This window comes from Eschrichtius robustus, chromosome 2 (assembly GCF_028021215.1).
Source record: "Eschrichtius robustus isolate mEscRob2 chromosome 2, mEscRob2.pri, whole genome shotgun sequence".
Taxonomy (NCBI): Eukaryota; Metazoa; Chordata; class Mammalia; order Artiodactyla; family Eschrichtiidae; genus Eschrichtius; species Eschrichtius robustus.
In genome coordinates, this window is record NC_090825.1 from 145497970 (window position 1) to 145515950 (window position 17981).

Here is a 17981-nt window from a genome sequence, read left to right on the forward strand (position 1 = left end):
TCCAACCCACCATTTTACCAATGAGGAAACTGAGGCACAGAGAGGCAAAGAGGTGTGTACAAGATCCTGGAGTGGATTAGAGTTAGATTCAGGACAAGTACCCTGGCACGAGTGTTTGTCCAGAAGCATCACGAACTCCTTGATGTATTCAAGTACCTGTAGGATGAATTAATGTTGTTAGGGTTTGGGGGTTGCAAGAAAGAGATGCTGACTGTGGCTGCCTTAATCAGGGAAGGTACTTATCGGAAGGGGAAGGGGGAAATGGGCTACGAAGGGTAGGGCCAGAGACACTCAAGGATCCACGGCAGGTGGTGTGACATTGCCTTCAGGATGTTCCATCCCAACATCACTCTGCTAAAGGTCCAGTCTCCAGGGGACACCATTCTATTGGCCTTCCTTGGATGACCTCTCCATCAGTGCCCCCACCAAGCCTACATCCATCAAGGGAGGCAGAATTTCCCAAAGTAAAATGTTCATGGAGTTATGAGAGGTCAAACAAAGGCACAGATGTCCACAGCAGAAAACAAAAAGTAAAGGATGCTGCTGGCAAGGATGGCGGAGGCTCCAAGGAAGAGGAAGGTATATCAGCCTGAAGGGGTTTTCCTGCTGCCCATTGGTTACATGGCTGCCTTCTCTTTGCCTGTCTCCTTCAGGGATAAGGGGAGGCAGAGTGAATGGATGGTTCCCCATCCCCACCCTACTCTGCGTTCTGCCAGATGATGTCATTAGCGCACTTTCTCTAACATGCTGATGAGGTTAATCTGCTAATCCAAACCAGGAGTAAGCACTGTATACATGAGTGCCCAATGTAGTGAGAACACTGCCTTGGGTAATGATGGGTTTTAAAGTGCAATTCGTGGAATATCCAAGACAGAGTGAAACTTAGAAGCTATCTGTGGCAGACGAGGCTGAATGCCCGCACAACAGCCATTCCATCCTTCTTCCTGGCTAACTGATCCCTGATTTTTTTTTTCATGATCACAATTTGCTCAGTTAACAATGACTTGTAGCAGGTGATGGCCATGTGACCCCGCTCTAGCCAATGAGAATCAGAAGAAATAAACTTCCTGGGGCTTCAGGAAAACATTTTTTCCCAATTAAAGTAAAAGGAAGGGGGACAAATTCAATGAGCACAACACATTTTTTGCCCATAGTCTTTCCCCCTCTTCCTTTCTGGGAAACAGTAAGAGGCCTGGAGGTGTGGTAGCCACCTTGAAGCCATGAAGACAAGAGTCACACCCTAAGGATGGAGGAGCAGCTCTGGACTGACCATCTTTGGCTTCTTGTTAAGGAAGAAAACTAAAGCAGAACTTACTCAGTTTAGCCATGGTGATCAGATTTCTGCTACATCCCTATCTGATACATCATCTAATTCAATGCCGTGATTTTACAGGTGAGGTCAGTGAGGCCCAGAGAGGCACAGGGACATTTCCAAGGTCAACAACAAATCAGTGACTCAGCTGAGGCAGAAGAGCCAGACTCTTGACTTGAAGTCCAATGTTCTTACTAATAATTTGTTTCAGAATATGCAGATTATTTTCAAAGAGTGTGAAATAGCCAACTACGTTTTGCAAAGACTGCTGATAATGAGTAAATCATAATGCATGTTAAGTTTTAAAATTTTGTTTTAATGCCCAGTGCAATCAGGACATCATCACTATGATCATCAGTATCATCATCTTTTTCTCATCAGGAGAGATTTGAGCAACCCTGTGATTATAAGATAGCTAATTGCAAAGATAATCTCAGGCTGGAAGATTATTCAGGGACAAGTCTAGACATCTGTGTGTGTGCGTGTGCGTGCTTTTGTGAGAGAGGGTACGTGCAGGGAGGTCTTTATGGAGAGAAGGACCATATGTTGGTACTAGGACCCAGCCACTAAAGGGTTAATGCCATTTGTGTCTTTGAATCCTGGGATGATGCCAAATATAATGTACTTTTCCTGATAACGTAGCATCATAACATTTGATTTCTGCTTAGAGTGAAGCAATGCACGTTTTGCCAAAATGACTTTGTACTTAACCATCCCACATTCACTTGGCTTAATGCCGGTCTGCTGTGTTAACAGTCATCATGGGAAAGAAAGACAGATTCCAGCGGCTGGCATCATGGCCTCACACGTGGGAAGATCACTACCGGCAGAGCTGTGAGAGCAACTGCGCCATTACTTTTTAAGCATCTATGGGGTGCCCAGCTTGGTGCTAAACTCCAGGGAAGGACGGGGGAGTTGGGAAAGTATAAGGCACGGTCCCTGCCCTGCCTGGAAGAGCCTACCATCCACCTCTGAGAGTAGAACAAACTTAAGAGTTTAAAGAACAATGTAAGAGCATGTTCTTTAATGTGAAATGTGTGGTGGAGACTCAGGAGTTCAGGCAAACAGGAGGATGGCTCTTTTGGGTAAATGGCTCTTGAATTAGACCCCAGGGTGGTCAGAACTGAAACAGAGGGGAACGGGGGAAGGGCAGCTATTCCAGGAGAGCAACCAGACTAAGCAAGCATGGCTTCTTAGAGTTGGGGAGAAGCTGCTGGGAAGAAATAGGAAATGGGATTAGAAAGGCATCCATCCATCCACCCATTCATTGATTCATTTAACAACAAATATTGAGCACTGTGATAGGCAGAATAATAGCTCCCCAAAGATGTCCAAGTCCTAACCCCCAGAACCTCTGTATAAATTACCTTACGTGGCAAAGTAGACTTTTTAGGTGTAATTAAGGATCTTGAAGATGGTAAGAGTATCCTGGACTATCCACGTGGACCCAATGCAATTACAGTGTCCTTGTAAGTGAAGACAGGAGGCAGGGGAGTCGGGGAAAGATTAGAAAAAGCAACACCGTTGGCTTGAAGATGGAGGAAGGGGCCATGAGCCAAGGAATGTGGGCGACCTCTAGAAGCTGGAGAAGGGAAGGAAACAATTTCCTCCTTAGACCCTCCAGAAAGAACTCAGCCCCGCTCACACTTGACTTTAGCCCAGCGAAACCCATTTCAGACTTCTGACCTCCAGAAGCATAAGATTAATCTGTGCTGCATTAAGCCACTGTCTGTGGTGATTTATAATAGCAGCAACAGGAAATGAAGACAAGTACCCTGCAAGTGCCAGGCACTATGCCTGTAGCTGAGGCTACAACTGAAAACAGTTGTAGTTAGAGACATAGCCCCCAACCTCATGGACTTTGCACTGAATAGTAACAAACTAATTGCAGAGCTATTTAATTATGGTTGCAAGGGGACATAGCTGTAGAGCAGAAGCTGGGGGCACCCAGAGAGTGTGTAAAGAACTCCTGCCTAGTGAGTGAGCTGAAGGTGGCCTTGATGAGGAACGGGGGGAGCCCTGAGCTCCAAAGCAGTGCTGTCCTGAGGAACTAGCATGTGAGCCACCTGTCTAAATTTAAATTCTCTAGTGTCCAAATTTTTTTTAAAAAAGTATTTAAGAAGCAGTGAAATTCATGTTAACAATATGTTTTATTTAACCCCATATTCCAAAGTGTTATCATTTCAACATGTAACCAGTATAAAACATTACTGAGATATATTACCTCTTTTTGGTTTGTTTTTCAGAACTCTTTCTTTGAAATCTAGTGGGTTTTTTTTTTTTTTTTTACACTTAACAGCACATCTCAGCTCGGAGTAGCCTTATTTCAAGTGCTCAAAGACACATGTAGCCAAGTAGCTTCCATACTGGATAGAGAACGAGTAAGATTTAATTGTGGAGGCGGTGGTGATAGGATTCAGGGTGGTGATGGGGTCAGGGAGAGGGAGGGAAGAGCATGGTGGGCAGAAGGGGGCAGTGTGCAGGCCTGAGGAGGGGGAAGCAGGGCAAACCGGAGGAACAGGAGGCAGGCCAGTGGAGGGAGGCTGGGGTATAGAGACGGAGCATCGGGCCAAATGGGCCTGCAGAGCAATGGGACCCATGGAAGGACTGTAAGCTGTGGTCCAACATAATCAGTCTGGGGCTTTTCAAACATCTTTTTTCTTTTAAAATAAACTTATTTATTTTTATTTTTTAATTTTTGGCTGCGTTGGGTCTTTGTTGCCGCGCGCGGGCTTTCTCTAGTTGTGGCGAGCGGGGGCTACTCTTCGTGGTGGTGTGTGGGCTTCTCATTGTGGTGGCTTCTCTTGCGGTGGAACATGGGCTCTAGGTGCACGGGCTTCAGAAGTTACAGCACGCGGGCTCAGTAGTTGTGGCTTGAAGGCTCTAGAGCGCAGGCTCAGTAGTTGTGGCACACTGGCTTAGTTGCTCCGCAGCATGTGGTATCTTCCTGGACCAGGGCTCGAACCCGTATACCCTGCATTGGCAGGCAGATTCTTAACCACTGAGCCACCAGGGAAGTCCCTTCAAACATCTTTGAGAACAGATAAGAACATGTTTCGATAGGATAGAGAAGGGTTTAGAGGGTGGTGAATGTCAGCCATGGGAGATAAGATCCGTCTAATCCGACCTTCTTCCCATGCCAGCCCTTTACTCTAGAGGTGAACGAACAAACTGACTGGACTGAGAAGTTCCACGAAAAGCCCCAGGGGGCTCCATGAGGTCGGACCCGGTCTCCTAACGTTGCTTTTTCCAGAACCCACCCTCGGCTGAGCTTGTACTGCTCTGCAGTGTCGTCATCATAATCAGCATCAGCACTTGCCGAGCCTTTCTAATGAGCCAGACCCTGTACAAAGCCCTTTAAGCTTCTCAACAATTCTTCCAGGCAGGGATTATGATTATTATCTCCATTTAACAGATGAGATAACAGAGGCTCAGGGACATTAAGTGACAGGCACAAAGCCGCACGGCCTGGAGTGGCAGTGGGGGGGACTTGACCCAGGTTATCAGGCTCAGAGATTCTACAGGGCCTGGAGGGAAGCCAGGGCCGGGCATGTTCTGGGTAACAAGGAGAGAAACAGCCGCCTGTCTTAGAGCAGTGCCGGGAGGGAGATTTTCCAAGCCTGAGAAGGAGGAGCAGAGATCTGTGTTCTTTCTTCCTCTTTTGAAGTGAATGAGTGGTCTTTTCTGATCAGCCCGGCTTTATTTCAGAGTCCCCAGGAGGCTTGCGGGATGCTGAAATCCAGGGGGTGGTAACTTGCCCTAATCCCGTTCATTTCAGGGTGTGTGCCAGCCCTCACAGGGCCTCACGCTCTCAGCTCGAGTGCCCCTGGTGCCCTGTCAGCCCCCTGAGGTCAGCGACTTGCCCACCTTCATTCTCAGCCTGGTTCACAGGATTGTCTCCTTCCTTCCTCCTTCCCTACGCTCCTCCCTTCCTTCTTCCTTTTTTCTTTCTTCGTTTCTTTTTTGCCAGGTCGCCTTCTTAGTGCCCTCAGAACCTTCGCCTGCAATCTCACGGTCTCCTCCTGAGAGGTGTGATAGACAAGGCCATTGCACAGGCTGGAAACTGAGGCCGGAGAGCACAGGGGACTGCTTTCCACCTGCACACCTAAGCTCTTCCCTGTGCTCTCATTACCACCAGATCCTTTCCGGAAGCCTGTGTAACTCGGTATTTGGATTTATCCTGCTGGCTTATCGGCACTTTGTATCTGTTCCCAGGGAAAGTCAGCTTCCATTATGTGAAAAAGACCCTCTCACCCATTCCCTTCCTTGCCTTTTATTGAAAACAGCAGCAGACGTGTCTCTCAAATGAGGAAATTATTATTTTTTTTCCCAAATGAGTTTGCATTCACTTAGCCACAAATATGTTCTCTGTGTTTGTGTGCATGTGTGGGCTATCTGTGATTATAAAGGTACACATTCAGGTTACCTGAACACAAAATCCAATGTGCTGAAATTCCATTTTTGATGTAAATGAATAAAATTTCTTTCTGGAACATTGTAAGTGCCGTTGAAATCACACTGCATTTAGAGAGTAGCATCTATTTCTCTCCTCTTTCCCTATTCTTCCAAACATCTCTTCCACTGAATGCAGGTCAAAAGTGTCTAAGAAATCCCTGGTCTATGGCATGTCCGCTCTTTATTTTAAACCATCTTAAATATATCCTTATCAGACCCAATGCCCTCCAGTAGTCTAAAGGCCTTTGTTGTATAAGCAATTTCTCTCATTCCATGGTGGCTTATCTGACAGTTTCTCATTTACCTTCTACTTATTATTGCAGTCGACTTTGAATTTTAAAACCCCACTGAGGGTTTAAAGGATCTTGAAGGACAAAATCAGAAACCTAGATTAGCAGTTACTATAAACCTGCAGGAAAGCTAGTTTTTTTTTCTGTTTGGACCAATGTGAAGTATAATCCAAATACATCATATAATGAAGCTGATATCCTGGTAAAGTGTCTTTATATTTCACTCAACTCTCTGCCTGCCTTCATCATTTCATTCTCACTAGCCGAAGATATTCCTAGGATGATGCCTTTTTTATCTGAATTCTGGGGAAACACTCACTCCAACATTAAGCCTCATTTAGGCTGAATTAAAATTCATTTTCTTGCTGCCTTCCCTCTTGGCTCCTTTTCTCAGCTTTATTCGAAAGCAGCAGCGCCAGGCTATACACCATACCGCCTGAGTTTCTGCACACCAGGAGCTCTCTGCCCCTGGCGGAGACCACCAGTGTGCATCCTGACAATGGGGAAAACCAAGATGGGCTTCTTAGGTTCTGAAACTCAGGAAAAGAAAGAGGCAGCTGCTGATGAAACACCTGGGTGTCAGCTCAGTGACAGGGTTGCTGGGATAGCCTTGCCCATGCTCCCTAGGAAATCCCCGCAATTCTTAAGTGCCCCTCTCTTTTCCCCTCCTCTGCCACATCTGATGTGTGTATTCTGAGGAGTCTGATCCATTCTGCTCAACAAGGCTGCCCTTCATGGTTCGTTTTGGCCAAACATTACAGCAGCAATAGCTAACACTATATGAAGTGTGCCACGTGCCAAGCACCGTCCAGGGTGCTTGATAAATAATAATTCATTTATTCTTTACAACAACCCTATGAAATAAATACTGTTATTCTGTCACGTTACAGATGAGGACACGGAGGCCTCAAGGGGTCAACTTGCCCAACATCACATAGCTAGTTGATGGCAGAATCCATTTACATAATTCAGGCAATCTACATCCAGAATCAGTGCCCTTAACCACTGGGCCACGCTACCCCTCCCTCTCGGTGCTGATTCTCCCGGGCTCTGGGCTAAGTATACACAGACATATTTTCACATGGTCTTCTCAACAGGTGGGCATTGTGATTGCATTTTTATAAGACACATATCCAAGTCACATAGCCAGTGAATGTAGGAGCTAGACAAACTTACTTCCTCATTCAGCAGACATTTACTGAGGATCTAATATGTTCTATGCTCAGTGCTACAGATACAACAATAACAACAGACATGATCTCTGCTCTCACAAAGCTCTCTGTGGGGGAGGCAGACGTTTATCAAATGAAGACATCATTGCCAAGTTGACTAAGAAGACAGACCACCAACCAGTGCAGTATCTGACATAGCTGGCAGTGGGGTGGGCATGCAGTAGGGCTTTTCTCAGCCTATCCATCCATGAGAAGCCAGGTGGTAATGGGCAGATGTTGGGGAACAGGCAGGGAAAAATATTACCAACAAAGGAGCAGTGTGTCTGGCAGTGAGGAAGCAAGGTGAGCTTGTGACAGTGGAACCAGGCCAGTGTGGCAAGAATGCCAAGAGCCAGGGGAGGGGACGTAGGAATGTCTTGAAATGAGGCAGAAGAAACAAGAAGTTGTAGTTTATCTGACCATAAGCGATGTTTTAACTCCCGCTATTACACAGACCATACTTTTATAGCAGGTTCTTGGCAGCAAAGTTTGCTTTTCTTGTTTTCATGAAACAGCTGGTAAAAGCATGTTTTCCAAATCTCAGAAACATGGCTTGTGTTGCAGACAGACATAATTTCAAGTATCCCTGTGATTTGCCATCACTAACATATTCCATCAGGGCCCTATATGCAAAGGAGGTGATGCAGGTGAAAACCCTTATAAACAGTGACGTGCTTTCCACACGCCTGGGTTATTATCCTTAACAACGGAGCTTGTTTTGGAAGATGCACATGTCTCTTACAAGAGTGGATGTACGTAAAGTGTCCAAAATGGCGCCTGGATCCCGGTAAACATCTGTATCAGTGTTAAGTATTGTTTTTACAATTTTGCCTCCCTTTTTTTCTTTCCCCAGGCATGGTCTGAGAACCTGTGCATCATGAAAACTGTCTCATGGGTCCATGTCCCTCTTCTCTTTCAGGCCAGAACAAAATCTGCTTCATCCCAGGCATGGTGGGACCTATATTAGAGATGACACTTATCCCTGAGGCTGAGCTCCGGAAAGCCACCATCCCAATCTTCTTCGACATGATGCTGTGTGAATATCAAAGGAGCGGGGATTTCAAAAAGGTAAAAAATGAGGCTGGAAACTCATGCCAGCATCCCTAATCCCCAGCCCATTTCCCCATAATGATATCCTTGTTCCATCTGCCTGGGCTTCATTCAGAGGCTTGACGGTAGGCTGGGGACATTTATTCACTCATGTGCCCTGAATGAGCTGGCAGATCAGATTTGGTCGGTATTCTATCACACTTTCCTGCCCGAGGCCGAGATTAAAATGCACTTTCTTGCTGTGTATCAGCGTGGTCCCTTTCTCAACAGGAAATAGTAAGGATTCTATTTCTGTACTGAAGAGCCCCCTCAAGGTGTGTCCAAAGGCCCCCTCCCTCCCACCTGCTGCAACCTGACACCCATCTCTGTCCAGCACTTCTGCTTCTGGGATGACTCGGAAGATCTGAATAGCTGAGAGAGAGCCTACCCCGCCAAGTGTCAGACTTGGCCATGCATCAGGGTTGACAGCAAGTAGAGCCCAAGGCCCATGCGTAGGGAGGCCCCGCAGACCTGCCGCGGGGAAGGAATGGGAGGCTTTCCCCAGCATGCAGGGAGTGAGCCACCTGTGTCAAACGCGAGGGCCACTGACCAAGCATCTTCATTGAAAATCCCTCAAACTGGAAGGATAAGGACCGTTTTCTGGGCCCAGTCACTCCAGATGTTTCCGCCAGTGGAATAAGCACTGGTTTCCACAGCAGGTTCCTGGCAACAGTCAGTAGTCACTCCCAGTTTAGGAAGGTGCGTCTTTAAGTCCTGCTGAGGTTGCCTTAGCAGTAACTCCAGGTCTCGCCCTCCTGTCCGCTCAGCCCCCTTCTCACCTGGTGCTCCCCCTAACTGGACTCCGTGCCCTCCCCCCAGCCCTGCCGCATTTCTGCCTCTCATTCTATACCATGTCTGGCCGCGAAACAATTTTCCTTAAAACAGGTACCTAAGTGCCTTCTAAAAGGCAGCAGATTCCAAAGTGCTTTTCCTTAAAATCCTTGCAGACCTTACCCTCCCATTGTTCACTGGTTCTCTAATCCTCACCAAATAAAGTCCAAACCCTGTCTCCTGCATTCCAGGCCCTCCTTGCTCTGGCCTTTCATCAAATGTTCCAGCCATTTCCTCCAACTCCTTCCTCCCCCTCACCTATTCTCCAGGCAACCCCCCCCCCGCCCCCGCCCCCCGCCAGCTCACCTGAACTGCGTTGCCTTGGTGAGCGTCCTCCTTCATGTTTCCTCTTCCTCGGGTTCTCTGCCACATTCACAGTCCTTCCTGCCAACATCGTCTACACTCCTACCAATCCTGCAAAGCCCACTCCAGCGCTCATCCTTTAAGAGATCTTTGCCCTCTATTCCTATGTCATTCCAGCTATCTGAGGTATCCGTATTATACACCGCCTTGCACTAAACTCATTTCTGCATCCTCCTCATCTTCATGTCATAAAAGTGATGATGATGATGGTGACAATGACTGCCATTAACTGGGCGTTTACTCTGTGTCAAGCACTGTAAATAACTTCCATACAGTAGTTCATGGGATGGACTTTTTATTACAGCCCTGTGAGGTAGGCAGCGTTACCACCCAATTTTAAGATGGAAGCGCTGAGGCTTAGAGAGGTGAAGTCACTTACCCGAAGTCACACATCAAGAAAGAGGCAGAGCAGAGGTTGCAACACACAGATCACTACAATCCCAAGCCCAGGCTGTGCCCACTGCACTATCCAGCCACTGGCCTCATCGCAGTAAGTGCTGGCTGAATGGAAGAATGAGTGGCATCCTTTCAAGCAGTGCCTTCTCAAAAACTGTTCCATGGAGCTCTGATCCCACCAGATGCTCTAGGGAAGAGGGTTTGGAGGTTAAATACCTTGGGAAGCCCCTGCATGCCATAAACCTTGTTGGAGACTTCCAACGCACATTAACATAGCCAAGGCACTGAGCTGTTCCACAGTAAATAGACCTGTTGAATTTCTCAAATTTATTTCTTGAAGAAACATCTATTGGATGTGCCAGTCACTTTGGAAAAGGTGGTTCTAAGAGGAAAGAGACTAGTTAGCTGTGATGATCTCAGTGTGGGAGGGTGCGCTCCCCGCCCAGGGACTGGTGGGAGCTCTCTGGTCCCAGAAAGGCTGGCGACCAGCTGCCCCCCTGCAAGGAGCCTGTAAAGAAATCGGGTGAGGAGTTCAGGTGGAGAAAGACACCATATCCAACCAGCTGGGGTGGGGAGTAGAAGGCGCAGCCCTGGATCGAGTGTTTGATGGTTGTCTGGAATCTGCTGCCTTTTAAGGGGGAAGAAAAGCCTGTGAAGCCTGGGGACCTGTGAAGGGCACAGTACATGGGATGAAGGGCATCGTGCTTCCCCTCAGGTCAGCACTCCCCGCAATGGTATGGGCACCAGCTGGCTCAGGAGATGTCCTGGGAGCAGGTGTGCAAAAGATACACTCCCAGTACTGATGGTATACAATGTCCGAAGGAGAAGCGCACCCACGTCCTTTCTGGATTACAACCTGACAGCTGTGTTTCGTGGCCTCGTGTCTTCCGAGACTTGCCTGTAGTGTGATTTTCCTGCCCTAATGGATTCCCTTATTGAGGCATCCCTGTGGCATGCACCCACCTATTCTCCATGAATGGGGTCATCCCCGGGCTCCTCGCTCCAGGCGTGTGTTCATCATAAGCTCCTTCCCCAGTTGCTTCTCTTCATTGCTACCTTATCAGAAGGGATGGGACCATTAGGCTGGCTCATGGGACAGCTTCCCACGTGAACAGAAGCTGCATGCTTGGTGGGAGCCCAGCTGTGGGATGAGCAGACCCAGCTGTTACCGCTTGGGTTCAGAGTAAGCAGCCACGGATGGTGTCCCCAGGACAGGGAGGAAGCAGGGCCCCCATGAGCCCCAAGCTTCCCTGATGGCCAGATCCAGAATGAACCACAGAACCGGGGTTTGAGATCCAGGAGGCCTCGTGTGCAAAATGGTATTAGTGCACGATGCCAAATAATGAGATAAGGGAAGAACCACCTGCCCAGAAGATGACAGGGTTCCCTTTCTAAAATGTGGGTTTTAATGGAAATAGCAGAGCTCACAGGAGAACTTAGCAGGGCCTTTGCTCCCGGCTCACACCAAGCCCTCTGGCCTGGTACCCAATGTCTTGTAGTTCCTTTGCTGTCATCCCTTTGCTGGGCTCTTCCTTTGATTTCTTCACCTGAAGAATCCTAGTCATCCTTCAGCTGTGGCCTCACATTTTGGGAGAGTCTTTCCTGCTTCTTGGGGCAGTGGAGCATCTGGATGCAAGAGACCAAGATTTGTTCCAGCAGGATGAGCATGGGTGGAACTGGGACAGGAAGAGGGTAGACTCTGAGTCTGGGTGGCTGGGGTGGGGAGAAGGAGGCTCCAGGGCAGTCTCTCTGCTATAAGTCTCTTATGCAACCTCATCTCCAGATTTCCCTCCCTCCCCCTCTAGCCCCAATTAAATGCCCGATGCATTCGACTGACAGCCGTTACCCCTCAGGAGTACATCACTTCACCCCAGACCATCTCTGTCTTTAACTGGGACTGGATTTCATGTCCCTGGTATACTCCATGATTCCCTTGGTGGGGCTGTGGACAGCAAGAGGGGCCTTGAGTTGGCCACGCTGTGGCTGGCGTGGCCATGCCCCAGTTAAAGTGAAATGCATCTAGTCCTACCTGCGTGGAGCTCAGGCATGTCACCTGTGCCCCATAGCATGACAACCTGCTCATAGGTCTGCCTCCATCACAAGACTGTGAGCTCCTCTTTGAGGGCCAAAGCAGTTCTCTCAGGCCTGAGCTCCCAGCACCTGTCAAGTGCCTGACGTGAATGTGACGTGAACCATGTCAATGTTCTCAGTATGAATGGAGGCATTTAGACCTCCATCCCACCACTGCCTTGGTACAGAGAGGAACATTCCAGTGAATGGTTTTATAATGTAAGATAATGAGGGTGCTGACCGCTGCCTGAGTAACCCCGTAGGAGGCTGGGTAGACCAGTTGTCTTGCTGGCCAATTCTTTGTGGAGGGAGGGACTGGGGGCTTTCCAGATGATGTTGGTGGGAAGGAATGGAGGTCCTGGGATGTAGAGACTGAGTAGGGGGGTTACCTATGAGGCAGATTGTAGAACAGGATTAGGTACTAATCAGCAGGAGGGTCTGAGTTCTCAGCAGGCAGGAGATCCAGAGAGAATCCCTTTCTCAGAGAAGGAAGAGATAATAGCATTTGACAGCAGCACCTAAAACAGTGCCTGGAACACAGCAGGAACTCAATAATTGCTTGTTGAATGAATTAATGGACAAAGATATCAGTTTGGCAGATTCCGCTGAGACTGAGTCTTGGCATGGAGTGAACTGGTGATTCAAATGGCTTAGAACATAATGTGGAAAAGTGCAAATCAATTCACTGAATATGTACTGAGCACCTACTGTCTTCTGGACACTGTGCTTTGGAGTCAGATAGACTTGCTGCTTATAAGCTGAATAAATTTGGGTAGGTTATTTAACCTTTCTCAGTCTCAGTTGTTCATCCATAAAATGTGTATCATAATACCATTATAGGTTCCCAAACTCAAGCATCAAGGGGGATGAAATGAAACAGGAAGAGATGAGATAACTCAGAGAAAATTAGGACGCTGCCCTGACTCGCATCGGCATCCCTCCTCACATGGCACTATCTCCTCCAGCCTCCTCCCGTGTCGGCTTCCGCCCACCCCAGGACAACCAGCATTTAGTTAACAAAGGAGACCACAGGCTGACTTACTGGTGCCAGTTTCATCTTTGTTATCTCTCTGCCATCCTGGCCTGGAACACTATCTCTGCCCCCTCCCATGTCATAGTCAGCACTTTACCTTTGAAGGTAGCTGAGGAAGAGCTCTTGCTCCCTAAATTTCACACTTCGGAGGGGCCCGGCTCCTATCGAAAAAGTGTTCTAGGCAAACAAGATGATGAAAATAGCCAAGAGATTCTAAAGCAGTCAAGAGAGGCAGAGGAAACAGTGCAGGGAAGGCATGATGCAAACGTGAGGGCCACGTGATGTCATTCTGCTGCAAGAGGAGGTCTGGGCTCCTAGAGGTCACCCCCGTTTTCCTGAGTGTTTAAGATTGGTATTGGGCCTTGTGGCATGTAACTTTTGTGAAAGTAACCTGAGGATGCTACTTAACAAATATCCATCTTGCAGGGGTGGGGGAAGGAGTCAGCGATGTGATGCAGTCTTGTAGTGGGATGAAATAGAATTAGTTTGGAGAAGCCAGAGCTACGCCCTAAGCTCTGCATAGTGACAATGTTGGGGGTAAGGCCTGTCATGATGACGTAACGTAGTGTATGTTTGGGAGTGTACGGGACCCTTGGGATTACCTTAAGTCAAGTCCATCCATCCTTTGAAACCCAAGACAAAGGTCCCACTTTGCCTCAGTTTCCTCATTTATAAATGAGGCTGACGATATCCATTTCCCTTGACTGTTGTTATATGATGCTAATGAAGAGGACAGTGTCAACAATGTCATGATGATGATTGCTAACAAATATGAAGCACTTACTATGTGCTAAGCGCCAGGCCAGGCCTTTCACGTGTGTTTTCCCATTGACTTCTCGCCACAGCACTATAAAGTCGGTGCTGTTTTAAATTTCCATTTAATAGATGAGAAAACTGAGCCTCAGAAAGGCTTACTAACTTGCCCAACATCACATGGTGGGGAAAACAGTCAAAGCAAGACTCAAACTAAGTCTGTTTGTTGTCAAAGCCTGTGGTCATAGCCACTCCTGAGCAGAGCACAGCACTGGCCCCAGCAGCCCAAAGGGCCAGGGTCTACCCTGGGACATGCTTGACTGAGGCCTTTCCTCTCTAACCCACTCTGGAGGGTTCAGGCATGACTGGCGTCATCAGCTCTGCACATTCCTGGAACCCTGTAGTTTCCCTCCCTGTGGGCCCTTTTGTGACCCTGAGACAAGTGCTTATTTACCCCATCCACTTCTCGGCTCTAAAGGAAAGTTCATCTCATGAGGAGGAATCGTGCCAGCATTTACCATTGAACAATTTAGACAAAAAAGCTGGTTTTCTCCCCCCAGAACTGCTTTCCAGTAACATTCAGCAGTAATAACAATAACAGCAGCAATCATAAGATGACAAGCAAACCCAGTGCATACTTGAGCCTATGCATTCCCCTAACGCTTTATAAATAAAATTTCCCCAGCCCTCCTAACTACCCCATGAGGTAGGTACCACTGTTATTCCTATAATATTTATCAGGATCAACAAACTATGGCCCCAGGCCAAATCTGTCCTGCCACCTGTTTTTGTAAATAAAGTTTTACTGGACTGGAGTCACGCCGATTTGTTTTTGTATTGGCTACGGTTGTTTTGGCGCTGTAACAGCAGATGAGGTGAGTCGTTGTGACAGAGACTGACCCACGACGCCTAAAATATTTACCATCTGGCCCTTAAAGGAAATGTGTACTGAGCCCTGATATAAACTATGAAACTGAGGATTAGAAAGACCTACTAGCTTTCCCAAGATGGTGGAGGGGATGGAGGAGACATTTAAAGCCAGTGCTTATTTACCCCAACCATGGCCTAACGTCAGCGCCTGCTCCTGTAGTCCCTTGGCTATATTTCTTCCTGCCCTAGGCTTGACACAGTATACATGTCTAATCATGCTAGCCCCCAATCCCCGACTTTGGATGACACTTGACATGCTTAACAAAATGCATCATATAAGGGGCATGATTCACGTGTAGGGTGGCAGCCCAGACCCTCGCCATATTGGCCTCCTTCTAGGTCTCCGTTCTTATTTCCATCCTTTCTTGCTTGAACTCTCTGCCCCAGCTGAATGCTCTCCTCATTTTTCTCCACATTCCAAGCTCCACACCTTTGCTCAGTCCATCCGCCCCCGCCCCCACATAGAATGCCCTTCCTTTTCCTATTTATCACAATCCTACCCATCTTTCCAGGCCTGTGTATCTCCTTCCATAAATCTTCCTCAGCCGTGGAAACTCACAGGAAATTCTTTCTCAGCACAAGCTGTATCAGCACAAGCTTCTGGTCCTTACCTTTGGCCCTTAGCCCACAAAAGTGAGGGAACAACGGCCCCACGGATGATACGTGAAGCAGAGGGAAAGTGAATCTGGTCTCTGCCTTCCGTCACCGAAAGATTCCAGCCAACTCGACTGGGCTTGATCCTTTGTGCACTGGAAAGAGCCTGCCAAAATGTCTCTGCCATTCATCTGAGACTTCAGACAAGCCATTTAAACTCTCTGGGCCTCTAGTTCATCTGTAATAAGAACTGACACTTACTGAAGGTGGGGCTAAGCAGGGGCTGGCTGTTTTTCATGCATTGTAGCATTTAAAGGTGGTCCTTGACTTCCAGACCTCATGGAGTTATTGTGAGGACTGAGGGTAAAGGGGCTGAGTTAGGATCCAGGAGCGCCCAAGGGCTCCCTGGACCTTGTTGAGCTTTGCCAAGAACCTCCCTCCCTTCTCTAGGTGCCAGTTTCTTACCTAGTGGTAAAAAGGGAGATGGGTGGACTGCATGATTTGGATGGACTCATCAAGTCATGATATTAAAACAGTATACAAACCATTTTTGCATTACAGCCATGTAAGAGAGACAAAAAATGGCTCTTCAAAATGTTGAACTCAACTGGGTGAAATGCTTCTTGACATTGAAAGTAGGAAGACAAAATACTCTCTGGCTTCAGTGTTACAAGATTTGGCGTGTAGGTGCATACTTACTTTCAGGTCACTTAGCTAGTCTAATCTCTGACCATTACAGTTGTCACCAGACTTGACTCTCTGAGGCATTAATTCATGTAAATATGACAGCTTCAGGTATGGCTGGATTCAGGAGCTCAAAAATGGCACCAGGTTTCAGTCTCTCTCCATCCCCTCCTCTCTGCTTTCCACTACATTGGTGTCGTTCCCAGGCAGGCTCTTTCACTGTGGTCCTCTCCAGCAGCCCTGGGCTTAAAACCTTCCATCTTCAAGTTAAGCAGAAAGACTTCTTTTTCCTAAGGGTGTCAACAGAATCTCAGATTTCAGTCTCACTGGCTTGATCTGGGCCTTAATTGTAGGGTCTGGATAATGAAAGATACTGATCAGTAGCTTGGCCTGTGTCATGTACCCACACCTAGAGCTAGGGAGGTATGGTCAGCCCACCTGAGTCTCACAGACTGAGATTAGGGTTGATGTGATTACCAAAGTATAGAGAAAGGAATGCTAGGCAGGCAGAAATAATAGCTGTTCATGACAACATGCCACTCCCTGAAGATCAGTGCTCTGTCACATCCTTCAGTGCCTTTGCACATGTTATACCCTCTGCTAGGAATGCCCTTTCTCTTTCCATTCTCCTGAAAAATTTCAAGATAAACTTGAGAACAAGGTCAAATGACATGGGCTGTGAGCCTTCCCTGTAGACTTTCCCCTCTCTCTCTCCTATGCCCATCTCTCTGCTCCAGCACTTACCATCTATGGCTCTTCTCCGCTCTCCGGGGACTCCTAAAAGGCACATGTAGTATCCTGTTCCATTTTGCACTCCCAGTGCTCAGCACTGAACCTGGGAGATGATATGTGCTCCCTAAGCTTTGGTTAAGAAAATGAATTGACTGATTTCAGCATTCAGCCTTCTAATGTTATTGTTGATTTTCATCTCCTACTTCTTCAGTTTGAAAATGAAATCATCCTCAAGCTGGACCACGAGGTGGAAGGGGGCCGAGGGGACGAGCAGTACATGCAGCTGCTGGAGTCGATGTAAGTTCAGTGCCCAGCATGGGAGGAGCCGGGAAGGTGGGCCCGAGGCCGGAGGGCTTAGGACTCCAGGGGGGCTCCAGGGGCTCTGTCCTCCCCTGGAGATAGGCTCATGGGTATTGGAGAGGCTCCATTTATCTATTTACTTATTTATTTTTTAACTTTTTCTTTGATCCATGGCTATGTAGAGATGTGTTTCTTTTTTTTTTAAATTTATTTATTATTTATTTATTATTTATTTTTGGCTGTCTTGGGTCTTCGTTTCTGTGTGAGGGCTTTCTCTATTTGCGGCAAACGGGGGCCACTCTTCATCGCGATGCGTGGGCCTCTCACTATCGCGGCCTCTCTTGTTGCCGAGCACAGCCTCCAGACGCGCAGGCTCAGTAGTTGTGGCTCACGGGCCTAGTTGCTCCGCGGCATGTGGGATCTTCCCAGACCAGGGAAGACAGGGCTCGAACCCATGTCCCCTGCATTGGCAGGCAGATTCTCAACCACTGCGCCACCAGGGAAGCCCGAGAGGCTCCATTTTTGGAAGAAATCTCACATCTCTCTCTGCAGTGGCTGTTTCTTTGATATTGATGGGACGGCTCAGATAAAAAGAAACTTTGCTGTGTTGGGGAGAGGGAAATAATCCACCAAAATGTTCACTTTTGTTATCTCTTAGCTGTGGAATAATTTTTGCTGTCTTTTCCTTTATTCTTTCTCAATCTTTGACAGATATTGGTCACAACCAACAGTTATGGAAACCACGCTAAGTGGTTTCTAATACAGGGAGAGCCCTGTATTGTCTCATTTAGTTATGTTTTCTCTGTTTGATCCCATTTCACATAGGTGGCCCCCAAAGCTCAGGGAAATGTCTTGTCCGAGGAAACTAGGCCAAGCCAGTCAAGTGGACAAGCTGGGACTGAACCCAGCTCTGCTGGACTCCAGCGCACAGGCCTGGT

At 47.7% G+C, this 17981-nt stretch overlaps 1 protein-coding gene across 1 annotated transcript in view; it reads left to right on the forward strand.

Annotated features, from left to right (window-relative positions):
- Positions 1 to 17981, forward strand: part of DOCK2 (dedicator of cytokinesis 2) — a 417766-nt gene that overhangs the window by 347633 nt on the left and 52152 nt on the right. The window contains exons 33-34 of the mRNA XM_068534609.1: positions 8188 to 8336; positions 16955 to 17040. Coding sequence (XP_068390710.1) covers positions 8188 to 8336; positions 16955 to 17040 — 235 coding nt within the window. The remainder of the gene's footprint in view (positions 1 to 8187; positions 8337 to 16954; positions 17041 to 17981) is intronic.